This window comes from Trachinotus anak, unplaced genomic scaffold (assembly GCF_046630095.1).
Source record: "Trachinotus anak isolate AG129_WGS33_773 ecotype Australia unplaced genomic scaffold, CSIRO_AGI_Tana_v1 ptg000014l, whole genome shotgun sequence".
NCBI classification, from domain to species: domain Eukaryota; kingdom Metazoa; phylum Chordata; class Actinopteri; order Carangiformes; family Carangidae; genus Trachinotus; species Trachinotus anak.
Genome location: NW_027273865.1, coordinates 18,721,359 through 18,736,577, shown reverse-complemented (window position 1 = coordinate 18,736,577; position 15,219 = coordinate 18,721,359). Strand labels below are relative to the sequence as shown.

At 42.4% G+C, this 15,219-nt stretch overlaps 1 protein-coding gene and 1 long non-coding RNA gene across 2 annotated transcripts in view; one reads left to right on the top strand and one right to left on the bottom strand.

The window, feature by feature from the left end:
• The window catches only part of clpb (ClpB family mitochondrial disaggregase), a 31,720-nt gene extending 20,521 nt beyond the window's left edge, over positions 1–11,199 (top strand). The window contains exons 8-16 of the mRNA XM_071497383.1: positions 2,833–2,910; positions 5,245–5,300; positions 5,563–5,607; positions 6,060–6,221; positions 6,357–6,513; positions 6,949–7,022; positions 7,145–7,264; positions 8,463–8,567; positions 9,409–11,199. Coding sequence (XP_071353484.1) covers positions 2,833–2,910; positions 5,245–5,300; positions 5,563–5,607; positions 6,060–6,221; positions 6,357–6,513; positions 6,949–7,022; positions 7,145–7,264; positions 8,463–8,567; positions 9,409–9,609 — 998 coding nt within the window. The 3' untranslated portion in view covers positions 9,610–11,199. The remainder of the gene's footprint in view (positions 1–2,832; positions 2,911–5,244; positions 5,301–5,562; positions 5,608–6,059; positions 6,222–6,356; positions 6,514–6,948; positions 7,023–7,144; positions 7,265–8,462; positions 8,568–9,408) is intronic.
• LOC139632455 (uncharacterized) lies at positions 6,376–14,134 on the bottom strand. Its single transcript, XR_011693562.1, has 4 exons — positions 13,635–14,134; positions 9,383–9,605; positions 7,634–7,756; positions 6,376–6,509 (listed from the first exon to the last, which is right to left on the bottom strand). It is a non-coding gene; the product is annotated as an uncharacterized lncRNA (long non-coding RNA).
• Positions 14,135–15,219: the final 1,085 nt, after the last annotated feature.

Here is a 15,219-nt window from a genome sequence, read left to right as displayed (position 1 = left end):
ATTTACATTTAGTGTGTTGTCATGTCTGCTGTTTCTACCTGAACTTCTCATGACAAACAGCTGTCATGCAGCAAACACACACACACACACACACACACACACACACACACACACACAGGAAGGAGGTTAGATTGATCCAGGTTTAGCTCTCAGGGCTAAGAGTTATTGAAGAGAATCATCCCTCTGTAATCATGTTAGAGCCAACCAGACCTGCCCAATGCACACTGCACTAAGTGTGTGTGTGTCAGTGTTTGTGCGTCTGTGTCTGCATGTGTAAGAGAGAGAGAGAGAGAGAGAGAGAGAGAACGAGCTTTCATTTGTTTTGTGTCTCCTTCCTTTCCTTGTTGTTGTCAGGGTCCTCAGAGAAATGTCAATGTGCCCTTCTGTCAAAGTCGCTCTCAATCAGCTAAAACACACAGAAGGTTACGCTGTCATTCACACAGTCATTGATAAAGCAGACGGAGCTTTGGAGCCCCTCTTGTCACTATTCATCTCTGTGGCCATCTCTGACACACTCGTTTGTTTCTCTGCCTCGTTCTCTGTCTCCTTATCTCCATCACTCCTCTCTCATTCCCCTCTGCATCTCCACCTACATCCTGGCTCCTCTTTCCTTTCCTCCTCTTCGTTCCTCGCTCTCTACCATGGCTGCTCTCCATCCCTCTGCCTCCCTCGTTCTGCCTCTCCTCCTCTCCTCCTGCCAAGCTTCTGCTCCTTATGTTTATCAGCTATTAGTAGCTTGCTTAACACTCAGATCTCATGTGTGTCTGTCGTAGTGATTTAGCTCCGCTGCGTGACACACAGCAGCTTACAGTGCTTGAGCGGGACGAGGCTCACCATCTTGGCAGAAGATGCTTTGACAGGACTCATAACTGTTGTTTGACACACAGAATTAAATCAGTAAGTTTTGGTTCCCCCGTGTTCTCCTTAGCAGCTTGGCCACTGCGTTCTCCTGCCACTTATCTGACTGCACGCGATAACCTGCCAAGAAATTGACACCTCTGAGACAGATTGTTTAAGCTTGTTAGCTTGAACTGTGTTGCTAACTATAAAATATTTATGCTATGACCTTGTTGGCCTTTGCTATGAACTTTTGGCGTGATGTGTAAAGGCAAGTTTATGAAAACGAGTCAAGAAATGAAGGACAATTTTTTTTTTTTCTTTTTGGGTTCAAGGCTTTAACAGGGCACCTGTTCCCACTTATCTTAGGTAAATGGGAGGAGTTTCAAGATGTAAAAGCCCGGAAGAGAGTTTTAACTGTTGAAATATATAGTTCAGATGTAAAGTTGTTAAGTAGAAGCCAAAGACAGACCTAGTGTGAGAGAGAGGAGGGCCACGTTCAGGTTGCATGAATGTACTTTTGTGTTTCTCCATCAGGCTCAGAAAAGTTGGCTTGAGGTGTCAGTGTTAACATTGAAAACTGTCATTAAAACTTAATTTGTAACTATTGTAACTTAATCATTACTAATCATTTGGTGTATTACTTGTAGTAGCACCATTTATGAAAGTGAGGAAACAGAAACAACGCAATTTTGTTGAATATTGTGTTATTATATTATATATAGATTATATTATTAATTATATTCCAAATCACTTGAGTAAAATACACAAAGCATTTAACTGTATAATGTGTTTATAATAGAGATAATGCAGGTTTGTGTTAAAACATACAGACTATGATCCACCTCTAGTCATAGTCACTGGTGTCCCAGCTCTGCAGCAGCATTTCTGCCAGCACCTGCTGCACTAAGACATCTTGAGGTTGACACACAGCTCATAAAGGGAACTTTGCTCATTTTAGTGTCAGCGTTATTGAGATTTAAATGCTAACTCACCTGTATGACAAAGTCAGGATGCTTCTATCCATTATCTGTACCTGCTGCTCGATGTGTGGGGCTGAGCCTCGTAGCTTCAAAAGGCAGGATATAGGGAGGATACAGGGGCTAACAGACACAGACAGATAAACACATTCTTACCTATGAGCAATTTCCAGTTAATCTAAAATACAGGTCTTTGGACTGTGGGTGGGAACAGAGTGTATGAAGGAGACGCACAAAGAAAACAAGGTGCACATAGAGAGACTACACAGAGAGGTCCCAGCCGGCCAGTAGATTCAAACCCAGGACCTCTTAGCTCGAGGCCGCAGTGCTCACCACTGAGCTGCTGTTCCATTGACTTGATGCTCTTGGCGAAACTCTGTTCATCTATGTCTCTGGTTTTGGCCTCAGTCTCTCAACAGGTTCAGATTTGGATGAGTTTTGTGCTGGTGTCTGCTTCTTTGTCGAGTGGCTGAAACCACGGCCAAATACACTCTTTACTCCCCTGCGATCCACCTCATCATCTTGTCTTTGTGTATATCTGTGTGAGTGTGGTTGCTGGGGTGATGGCAGGGTTGGGTAGGCACTCCTCTTTAAGCAAGTGTGTGTGTGCGTGTGTGTGTGTGAGTGAGGCTGCGATCCATGCTAAACTGATTTCGCCATGGCCGCGCCAGGGAGGCTAACACAATTACTGCTGGCTAATGGCCCCACTGACTGAGGGGGGGGTGGAGAGGCATCGTGGGTAGCTTTCTGGAGGTCTCTCATCTTGCTCTCTTGCTCTGTTTTCTCTCTTCTTTCTCCTTTTTTTTCCACCAAATGTCTCTGACCTTTTTCTCATCCCTGCTCTCTCTCTCTTTTATCATAGTTTCTGGGATACCCGCCGCCCTCGGGTCAACTTGGTTCAGTTGGGTGAAACTTAGATTACTTAGTGGAAAAGCAAAGTCAACAAATGCAAATGACTGAAATAATAGCCTGCCTTTCTTTTCTTTCTCTCTGTCCCTGTCTCTGCTCTCTTTAGCCATCAGGAGGAAGGAGAATGGTTGGTACGATGAAGAGCATCCTCTCGTATTCCTCTTCCTCGGTTCATCAGGAATCGGTAAATCACTCTCTCATCATTCACGTCCTACACTTCCTCTCTGTTTTGATCTCATGAAGGGATATAAAAAAAAAAACTCTTCAGTTTCCTATAAGCAGCTGCCAAAATAAACACAACCCTTGAGTAAGTCAAGTTTCTGAAGGCCACTGAATGCATATGGAGTGAACTGTATTCTCCTCCTGCCAAACAAATTAAATGACAAAGAATACACAAGGATACAAAAGCACATGTCACACTGTAAATGTGAAAACTCTACACACTATACAGTAAATGAGTTTGTCCTCAAGGTGTCAGTTTATGTTGTGAAAGTAAAAGAATCATAAATTAAGCCATCGTTTTGTGTGTCTCTCAGCCTGTTGATTCATTCAAAGATAAAAAGAAGAGCTGTATTTGATTAAATCAAGACAAATCACTCAGGCTGCTGAGAAGCTTTATTGAAAACTGTGCCTGCTTGATGGACTTACTGTGTTATTCTCACAACTCACAATTTAACAGGTCGCCTCGCATTAATGTGTACAACCTAGCAGGCTAAGTTCATTAACTTATTAGCTATTGTTAGTCCTGAGTTTTTCGCCAGGTTACAGATATATTAATGTGGGTCTGTCGTTCAGTTGGTTGGTGGTCAGTCTACCGCTTTGGTCCTTACTCAAATATCTCAACAGCTATTGGATGAATTGCAGTGACATTTAGTAAAGACATTCATGGTCCCCAGAGGATGAATCCCACTGACTCTGAACCCCTGATTAGTGCCACCATCTGACCAAACATTTGGGGGATTTATTACGTATTTATTGTGTTAATTTGTATTTATTCAATGGTTGCATGCAGTTCAACATATCATCAACAGTTATTATGACAAGTTACTGTTGATTTGGGTGTCACAACTTGTTGTACTGTGGTACAGCTTGGAAGTGTCACCAAATTCAGTCCTCTCCACAAAGGCTCAGTCGGCCTGGTTGTTTCTCAGTTTCCCTCAGGAGATAATAAAGTTTATCAATCAGTCAATCTCCAACCAGGAAAAAAGATTGACCAGAGTAAGTCCACACCCTTTTGCATCACTGGTAACATTTGAGATGTGGAACCAGGCTAGTTGTGGTTAGTAATAGAGCAGCACTGGTACTAATGTGCCTATTATCGTGTAGTAATACACAACACAGATGACGTCTTCAGAGATGTTCACACTGGTCTCACATCATGTCAGGTCAAACAAAACCAAAAACATATTTCTACAAGCAGAGCCTTGTGGATAATGGTTAAGAAGTGGGATGTGTTTGTATGATCCGGAAGATGAATGTCAGGGCCAGTTAATGCATTTTAATTGATCAGTGTTGGTTTAATAAAGATCCATTAATTTCCAATCCTTTGTTGATCAGAACCCATTGTGTGAACCAGCTGTCAAAAACAGCTGACTGCACTTAAAAACATTGGAACCTCTTCTTAACATACAATTCTGAACAGCTGAACAGCACTAACAAAACAACAGCCTGGATTTTAAATTAATATCTTCTGGGGATGGTGGGAGTGAACTGACAGTCTAAATCCTGTCTGGACCTTTCTGCTACTGACACACTATGGATATTATAAAAAACAGAAAGTATGCAAAATATTATAAGAAAGCTGTGATACAGGGTGTATTTTTAATCAGCTTTAATTATCATCAGATATTCAGTATTAAAGGACAAAGGTTGACTGAGATAACTGCAGTTTACAGAAATGCTTAAACGTTCACAGGCAGCAGCAAGAAGTGTGTGCAAGTGAAGGCAGTAGGGAGACAGAAGAATATTATGGGCCAGATAGATGGCTAAAAAAGAGGGAGATGGTAAAATGACAGGCCAGAGAGATAGATGAAGGAGAGACGGTGTTCATATTCTCTGTTGCCTTCAGCGACAAACAGTGGCCATGAGACATCAATATTAAACACAGCAACAAGACACAAGCACAGACACACACGCACACACACAATCATCATACCCATATGCATACCAAACATAGGACATCAATATCATATATGAGCATTTATATGCAGAATATTTTACTGACAAACATAATGTGTGCTGTTCTGGAGAGCTGGAGATGATTGAAAGCTTCGTAGGGGGAGGCACTGGGATTTAGGCCAGCACTTAGAGAAAGAGAGAGATCGTCTTTCTGTCTGAAAAGAGTTAGACTTCCTGAAATCTCTGCATACTGATGGACTCCAAAAAGGCAGGGATGTTTTTTGGGGAGTTCTTTTGGTACTTGGTTTTTTTTTTTTAATCAAAAACAAAATAATTAAATGGGAGTCGGGGTGACTGAATAATTCAATCACATCTCTATTTTGTCTGTGTGGTGTCACAGGAAAGACAGAGTTGGCCAAACAGGTGGCCCGCTACATGCACAAGGACATTAAAAAGGTACGTGATAAAGCATCTTTTGTACACATACACACACACACACACACACACAGGTGTTTTACCGTTCAATCAATGGGTGGGAAACAGGTCTTCTCATAGATATAAAACACATATAAGACATTTAATTTACTGGGTCTTCCCGCCTTGAAGAAATGACAGAGAATTTAATTTGTGTTGGTTTCCATGGTAACTGTAGAGAGTGCAACAGAAAAATACACACTGTTACACACAGTGAGAGGGTTAATCCATCATGTGATTGCAGGGTTTCATCCGTATGGACATGTCCGAGTTCCAGGAAAAACACGAGGTAAGATACTTTTTACCTGTTACAGATACTTTACTGTGAAGTCATCAAGCAGCCAAAGAGTTTGAATCACACACATTGTGTTGAATATGTTGCTCTAACACAGGTTCATTCATTTCAGACCACAGTAGATCTGTTCCAGTTGCATCACTGCTGCAGATTCATGGCAGTGATGCATTGGGTTAATTCTGTTTATGTACTCATAATGGATGCATAAACCAAAGTTAATGTTGTTTTTGTCCTGTTTTTTGTGAGACTTGGTGATGAATACATTCAATCTGAATCCAGAGTTACATTATGTTATGGTATTCAAGAAGCACATCTGACTCATTTCACCTTTTTTATTTACTTTTAGTGAATTTCAACATTACGGGGTGTATTCCTGTAAAACAGGTCTTTGTGTTACATCATTAAACTTATTTTGACCCATGGTGCTCCCTCTTTCTCTCTCTCAGGTGGCAAAGTTCATCGGCTCTCCACCAGGGTATGTGGGACATGAGGAAGGAGGTCAGCTGACCAAGCTGTTGAGAGCATGTCCCAACGCCGTTGTCCTGTTTGATGAAGTGGACAAGGCCCATCCTGATGTGCTCACTATCATGCTGCAGCTCTTTGATGAGGTGTGTGTACAAACACAAGGAGACAGATCCAGACAATTATACCTTTGTGATCCATTCATCTTGTTTCTGTTTGATGAAGCATGACACAAACATAATGAGTTGATCTCTCTCTCATTCCTGCTGTTCCTCTCTCAGGGTCGTCTCACAGACGGTAAGGGGAAGACCATCGAATGTAAAGATGCCATCTTCATTATGACGTCCAATGTGGCAAGCGATGAAATTGCCCAGCATGCACTGCAGCTGCGCCAGGAAGCTGAAGTGGTCAGCCGCAGAAAGCTGGCTGACAACCTTGGTGAGAGAAACACACATAAATACAGACTTAAAAATGAAAGCACAAACAAAATGATGTACAACCTTATGGTCATTGTTCATCAAACTGACTTGCATTTGATCCACACAGCATAATCTACAGCTGCAACAAAATTAATTTCACTAGTTCCCACATTGGGAGCCCATTAAAACCTGTTCTGACACACTGCATTCCATTTCCATCTGCTGCTGTAGTTAAAAATGGGCCTGATGATGATGAATGTGAATTATGTTTAAATAACTTTGTCTAAATTTATATTTGGGACTCATCACAGTGTCTTACAAAATAATTAGGTTCAACATTTTAGCGACTGTGAACACATTCACACAAACTCCAGTGATTTGGCACTACACTTTAAAGACACTTGTAGCCATCACGTACACATGACATTAATGTGAATACTGTGCTTCTCCTTAGAGGATGTACAGAAAAGTGATGATATCAAAATCTCCCGACAGTTTAAAGAAACTATGATTCGACCAATCCTGAAGGTAAAACAATTACATCAACACAAATAAAACGCAAGTTGTTTTAGTGTAATGACAGGCATATGTTTGCTTTTCCACCGCATTTTACTGTAGTTGTCATTGTTAATTGTTTTGTTCCTGTCTAGGCTCATTTCCGGAGGGACGAGTTTCTCGGTCGGATCAATGAAATAGTGTATTTCTTGCCATTCTGTCACTCAGAGCTGCTGCAGCTGGTCAGCAAAGAGCTCAGCTTCTGGGCCAAGAAGGTATGTACCACAGTGAACAGGAAAATCACATCACAACATGCACTATATATTGTTTATCTTGTGAGGACAGTGAGAAACAAATGATCTGATTTCTGTTTTGTTGAGTCACCACGCAGCTCCCAAAATCCTGCTATCTGAAGCGTTCATGACGTGGATTATAGCTGATCCTAATACTCTAATTGTTAACTTGTGAGTTTAAGTGTCTGATTGGAAACACTACTACTATCACCACTACTCGTACCAGTTTATCATGCAACAAGCTCCTTACCCTGCTTTATGCACAGATCCAAACACTGAATCCACAGAAATGTTTTACACCCTTTGACAGTAGAGATTCACAAATCATAGCGAACACAACAAAAGGCTTACAAAGTGGAGGAGAGCTCAGCTGAGCCTCCGTGTTTTAGAGAAGGAAAGGAGGCCCGTCTTCTCAGCATTTATAACGTGGTGTCCTCCCGTGGTACACACCCTCTTCTTCCAGCAGCCGCTGAGCTGTGCAGGAACACACCCAGATCAATATTATGTGCCACTGCTACTCACTATAATGTGATTACAGTGTTTAACATGTGGAGCCTTCATCAATATTTAATTATTAATATTACAACCGGTGTCCTGACAGCAAACATGGGCCCTGCAGGCGACTGATAGGGACCTGACTCATGACTCCCACTGACTCCATTTGTCTGTCTTTTGAATGCCGCTGTATATGCTATTGTCTTTAATGTTTTAAGTGTGCGTATCTTGCAATAACTTGTCTCTGTCTGTATGTGGCAGTGGTGTTTACAGCAGAAATCTCATTATTACAGAATGCTCTTGAGCCATTTGTTTGTCACTCACTTAAATTAAATAAATTAAATGTTTAGCGGTCTCATTATTGCCTTACAGCATTATTTATAATGTTGTAATATTAGCATTTATATCTCTGGAGTAAAACATGGCATCTTATTTATTGAATAGAGCGTTAACATCCGTAGCTAAATGAGCAGCTCTGATCACTACTATTGACTGGTGTTTGATTAAAACGCATTAAGGGCCTGTTGATTAGCGCTGGCAGACATGTTGCTTGACAGTATCTCCTCTCCGCTGCTACATTTATCTCTTTCTCTCCATCTCATTATTCCTCCTTATCTGTCTCCGCCACCTTCCTCTGTTTCTGATTTGACTGTTTATGATACTGTCTCTCTCTTTTTTTCATTAGGCTAAGCAGCGCCATGACATCACTCTTCAGTGGGACCGTCCGGTGCTGGACCTTTTGGCAGGAGGGTATAACATGCATTATGGAGCACGCTCCATCAAACATGAGGTATGCACATACTGTAACATACAGACTGCTGCCCCATGGTGTCTGGAAAGACCTCAAAGGCTTTAAATTATATTATCTGATCTCAAGGCCTTTAAAGATAAAGATTTTTTCATGTTTTCATAGTTTCATCTACTATTTTGAACAGTTTTTATCCACTGTTTCACCGCTTTGAAAATGTTCATAAAGACATTTAAAACTGTTTAATAATAAATGAAATGTTTGCCTTCATCTAAACTTCTAAATAAGGGATAATAAATTAATACAGTGAAAGTGGGTTTGTTTAAAACCTGAATGATAATGAATGTGATTGCCCTGTTAACTACATTACTACATCCCTAGATCTCACCGATTACTTTGATGAGGAAAATAGTATATAACTGATAGCAGTGATGGCCAAACAATGAAAAAAGACATTTGTTTAGTGGAAGAAAATCATGGGCCCATTGTACATTCCTGTGCAAAAAAAAACAATCTAATATCTCATGTGTTGCTTTCCTCAGTCATAGAGAAGTAGATATTTGGTCTGTGATACATCATTGATCATATAACAGCCTCAAATCAGCAGAGAACAACGTATCTTCAGGGACCAGGCAGCAAGGCTTGAGGACAGCAGTGAAAAGCAATAATAGTTTATTTATTTACAACTAAATCAGGAATTATTGTAAGTAACATGATTCAGAATTCAGAATGCAAACCAGGAAGGCTATAGCAAGTAATCTGAGACTATAGGCTCAACAACATAGACATCACAGTAGCTTAGGCATAATTTTGAATAAAATTTTATTTAACACTTATGAAACCAAAGTCTGCCTCACCTCTAACCTCACCACTGATCCCTCAGGTTGAGCGGCGGGTTGTCAACCAGTTAGCCGCAGCGTACGAGCAGGAGCTGCTGCCAAAAGGCTGCACCCTGCGTCTGTCTGTCCAATCAGAGGGCCGGGAGGAGGAGCAGAGCTCGCTCAGTCTGCGCCTTGAGGTCGTAGGAGAGGACAGCTCACCAAGAACGCTGGACATCCGTCCACCACTCAGCCCTGAACACTAACCGAGAACAGACAACACAACAAAGAAACACAAAGGATCTATACAGATATGTATGCACACATGTACACTTGTCTCATACACACTATCAACATCATCATCATCATCATCATCATCATCATCATCATCATTCACTGTCAGGAGGATGGATGGTCCCTGATAGACATTACCAATAAAAGTACCTCTGATAAACACAACATCACTGCCTCTCTGTTTCAGTGCGCACATGCAGTAATTCCATGCCAACTTGTCCACAACATGCAGTACAGCATCGGCCAACAATGAACTGTTATCATTTAACAGTTCATCTTACCACAGACCTTCATAGCAGTTGGAGCAGATATTAAGAGCTGTGCACAGACTCGTTAGATATAAAAATGAAGCACAGACCAGGGTTAGTAGTTATGTTGCAAGCCTTCAGTGTGCCTGTGCATCTTCACAAACACTAGAGACCATATTGCGATGACACCACACCGATGTCTGTCAACATGTTGACGCTCTGACCCATGGGTATGCAGTAGTTATTATTACATCATTACAAGAGTACTCAGTAGTTATTACTACATTATTACCTGAGTACTCGGTACTTATAGGTTGGACCACACATATCTTTGAACTCAGCCTTCATTATGATCTCAACTACACACCTGTGACTGTATCTTGCACAGTTGTGAAACTGCTGCAGTGACAAAATCTGCCCACAGATATAATCACCTGCCAAAGTACTCAAAACCACCTCTGTGGTTTGCCATGACGACACGCATACACACACAGGCTCACAAGGTGAAAGTGGATTGAAGCTCGTTCTGGCTGAAATAAAAGCTTTGCAGCATTATGTTGGTAGAAGCCAACTGTTGATCCACTGAGCTGCTACACTTAGTGAAATGTTTATGTCCACCTCATTGAATACAGCACTGACAACAAGCAATTATTTAATATTTATTAAAGCTATTATGTGTAATTTAAGTTAATGGCAGTGGACAGTGGTATATCTAATGTTGAGTGGCAGTTCAGGGGATCATAAAAGCTGTTACATGGATTGGCAGAGATGAAGAATGGAGAAAAACTACAGCTATACCCACTGATTTAATACAAAGACGACAAAGCCAATTTCCCCATTTGTTGAGAAGGAAAAGAAAGCATTAATGACCAAAGATAGTTTGATAGTTCGTCTGATAGTGTGATTGCTGCCTGTGTCTTCACTTTAATGCACATTACACTTGTAGAGAAACGCTCACCAGCAGACCTACACTGATAAATATATGTAGAAACAACCTGCTTATTCATTTCATTTTAATGTGTTAGCGGAGAAATCCCCAGCAAAAAAAGAGCAGCAGTCAGCTTGAATTATGGGTAATATAACTGTCTGGTGAATTGTTTCTGTTGATGCATGTTAATGTAAAGAAGTCTCGTCTGTCACGACAGCGTGCTGCAGTGCAGCGCAGTGTGCGTCTGTGACATAAAGAAATAATAATCAGTGTTGTATCATAAATGTTCCAACAGCGTGTTTACAAGGCGCCAAATGTAATCGAGCAGCATTTCTCATTCTTGTATCCCAACCTCCTCCATGTAAATAAAATCATCACAACAAAAAGGGAATTCCTGTTTTTTGTGTTCCATTTGTGTTGCACTGACACTCCTGATGGATGGATGGGTGTGTGTGTGTGAGAGAGAGAGAGAGAGAGAGAGACCAGTTCCTGGGTGGGAATTCTGCAACAATAACGCTTGTCCACCTTGTGAAACAACATGACAGAGGAATTTGCTTGGAATTCTGCTCTGTGTGGGGGTCTGTGTCAGACGCTGGCAGCGAAGGCAGCGCGGTAAATGCCACAGAAATGTAGAAAGCATCTCACACACACACACACACCAAGCAGGAATGTCTTCCCTATAGGGAGGAATTAGCATGCAAGGAAAAGACGCATTCACTCTTACTGTGCTCCTCCTGGACCCCCCAACGACACAAACACCCTGTTTTATTCCCTGTTGGTCCTGTGTGGAGGAAGAGTCTCTGCAGTGTTTATAAACCTGAATATTCCCTGAAGCAGTGTTTTTATAATGTAACACTGCGGTAATCTTCTTTAGGGCTGAAACAATCAGTTAATCAACCCATTAGTTACCAGAAAAAGTAGCTTGATAATTAAGTCAATTTTCAATTAAAAAAAAAAAAAAATCAAATTGCCGGTTCTAGTTTCTTTAATGTGAGGATTATTGTAGATTTCTTTTTTTGTGCCTGTCACACTGACACACTGACACTGATGTTGTTGAGCTCTGGCAACTTGCAATGGGGACGTATTATTTACTATTTTTTTCAAACATTTTATTGTCTAAGCAATCAATTGAAAAGTTTACAGACAAATCAATAATAAATAAATAACTTCCTATCCCCTTTATGATTGGTATACTAGACTCTGAGCTCATTCTGTGGTTGTGTTAATTGTAGCTTCACCTATGAATAAATTGTCATATCCATGAAATGTCATCTCCATGTTGTGAAGCTGATAGGAGCTAAACTCTTGACGCCCACAGAGACAGCGGCAGCAGACGTTTTTAAACGTGGGACCCTTGAAGTGGCTGCATCTGGACAGTAGATCAGGTTTTGCTGTGATACCTCAAGGCTTTTCCCATCCCTATAACCCTCAAACACATCTGCACTTTATGGTTTTAGGAAGTCAAGCTGGCGTGTGTGTGCGTGCGTGTGCGCGCGTATCCATTTACCCTCCCCGAGGAGGAAGACAAGAATAAGAGGAGGAGGAGAAAGAGAAGAGGCTCTTAGTCTGTCCGTCAGGCTATTTCTGACTGCTGCCATTTCTCTGATTCGATTATGGAGAAACAGAAACCTGGCCCTCCATCGTCCTAACCTCCCTCTCCCTCTATCTCGCTGCATTTTGCTCGCTCACTTCCCCCATCCTCCCTCTCCCTCTCCCTCCTCCACCTTTTTCTCCCAGCCCTTCCTCCTTCCTCCCTCTTCCGTCTGTCCACCTGCCTCTGTCCCTCTCTGCCCTGATGCCTCTCTCCCGCCTGCTGATGATACAAATGGAGGCGAGAGCAAGAAAAACAGAGAAGTGAGCAAGATGGTAAAAGGTCAAACATGAGAGGAAGACCAGAGAAAAAGAGAGAATACACATACATTTGACTAGTACAAAAACATCTGTATTTAAGTTAAGACTACAATAGATAGTTTTTTGTGACAATGGTCTTACTATGTAATTCTTCCCTTAATAAGTAGAGCTGCCCTAAATACAGCAGACACAGCTGTTTGATTATACTGTACATACCCCAGACCCAGACACTAACCGGTGCTCCATCCTCAGCTGATGGTACTTTCTCTGTGTCAGTTAACGGTAAACAGATTAAACCTACTTTGTTTTTTTTTTAGGAATATGCACTGTATTAGCACAATATCAACTAAAAGAAAAAACAGTTTGACCCAACTGGTACCTCTGCAACACAGGGCCACAGGATGAGGTAATAATTTACGACCTGCGTGTCCTGTGGCGTTTCAGTGGTGCAAATTCTACACACAAATTTTAATGAACCAATTTTTAAAAAAAAACTATCAGGGTGGCCTAGAGGTTTAAAGTGCAGTTTGAGATTGAATGGGGCCCTTCAGCTTATGTCATTAACCTTCTCTCACTACACCGTCTCATCTCTGCTTCCCAGTGAAGTATTTTTTTTTTATTTTTTTTTTAAATGACCAAAACCATGTGACATGCAGCACCCCTGTAGAGCTGAGCTATGTGTGAGATCAGGCTCCAGTTCACCTGTTACTGAATACTGGTCTATGTTTTGGATGAACAGCTGGTTTGGCTGTGTTTAGTTTCAGTGCAGCGGCAGCGGCAGCAGCGGCTCGGAGAGGTGCAGCAGCCAGGTGGAGGTGGTGAATGATGAACGACTACTGGAGGCTCTCCCATTATCATATCTGTCCCCGCTCTTAACGGAGGATTTTCATCCGTGTCCCTCCGCACTGCACTCACCGCCCCCTCTCTCATTGTGCTCCCCCAGGAAGGCGATCGATTTCACCTCCATTACCTCAGTCCTCCGCTCGGCTCTCAGTGTAAAGACGCTCCTCATTCATGGCGCTGCGCCGCGGCCGCACGGTTATCGCAGCCTACACTCAGCTCTTATTCTGGCTTTATGCGTTTGTTAAAAATAAAAAAATAATAAAAAAATAAATAAATAAATGAGACTCTTGACCCTTTGTGTTAACGCCTCGGTTATGGCGGCTTTGTTGTGGTTCGGGTGCGGGGAGGCGGGGGCGTGTGGATTGGACCACACCGGATCCCGTCCGGTTACGGCAGAGGCCATCAGGTGACGGTCCCCGGGGAGAATTAGCATAAAGGAGCCCCCACCAAAAAAACACAGCCGCCTGCCCTCCTTTCTTTTAAAGAAAAGGAACAAATCCATTCCGCCTAATTCGAACCTTGCTCGGGGACAGCTCGAGTGGCAGATTGCAGCCTAATTAAGTTTAGAGGAAATTTAATTCAATTAACTCTCCACAGCTCCGCGCGCCCCGCCGCCGGCCTGCTTTCAGAGCGCGAGGCCAGAGCTCGAGATCTAATTAGCGTGTTTGGAGAAGCTCTCCTGCGCGCGGCCGTCCCTCGCCGCTCCAGCTGTGGCGTGCGTGCGCGTGCGTGCGTGTGTGTGTGTGTGTGTGTACTGTGGTCTCCAGGGACCTGGTTTTTTTATCCTAAAAAGCTTCTTTTTTAAGTAACATGCCGCCATCCATTAGGGTAATACAGGTCTAGCGCCGCAGTGGGGAGGCGCATGCGCAGAATGTGAATACGCGCAGCTGCTCTGCGTCATGTTCCGGCTGATGAGTGCGTGTTGAACTGATGTCAGAGCGGACTTCAATTAGTTTCAGTGTAATGTGATGGGTTACAATGAGTGACCACATTTTCAGCCAGAATCTTCTCGCTGATGAGCTTGTTATTTTGACTCATTTACATTATTTACTTTTTTTTTTTTTTTTTTTTTTTTTTAAATCCAATCCTGAAATGATTGTTGGATTTCCTGACGACGCTCTCTCCACAGGGTTTGACAGAATATCTTGTGGAACTGTGCACATGTCAACATTTTGCCTCGCATTTTTAATCACACTGGCCTTTAAAACAGGCACAATATGATGAGATTTTACAGGCTAAAGCACAAAAAGAGCAATATCATTTTCAGGCATTTTCCCTCAATGTTCTCATGGTTTTGGCGATGTTCATCTTTGTGCTTCTCAACCAGGGTGTTTCAAGGCATATAACTTATTCTATGTATTATAAAAAGATTTAACCTAAATTACAGCCATGAAAAAAATACAACAGTAGCCTTTTTAAACATACAGGCCTATTGCGCTTTGCTGTTGTGGAGCTGAACACTGGGCTCAGTCAGGACCCGGTCTGATTCTGATCATGTGAATCATCACTAGCCTGAGCTCACACACGACAACACACCGGCTGCTGTTGCTCCCGTCTCTAACCCGGTTAAATGCGCGCCGTCCTCTCGATCCGGAGCGTCACGGCACATTCCGGTAATTGGGGATTGAAATGCGGGGACAGGCTCACCGACGGGACCCCCCCCACCCCCGGCCCCCGGCCCCCGGCCCAGAGCCCACCACCCTCTCCCTCCT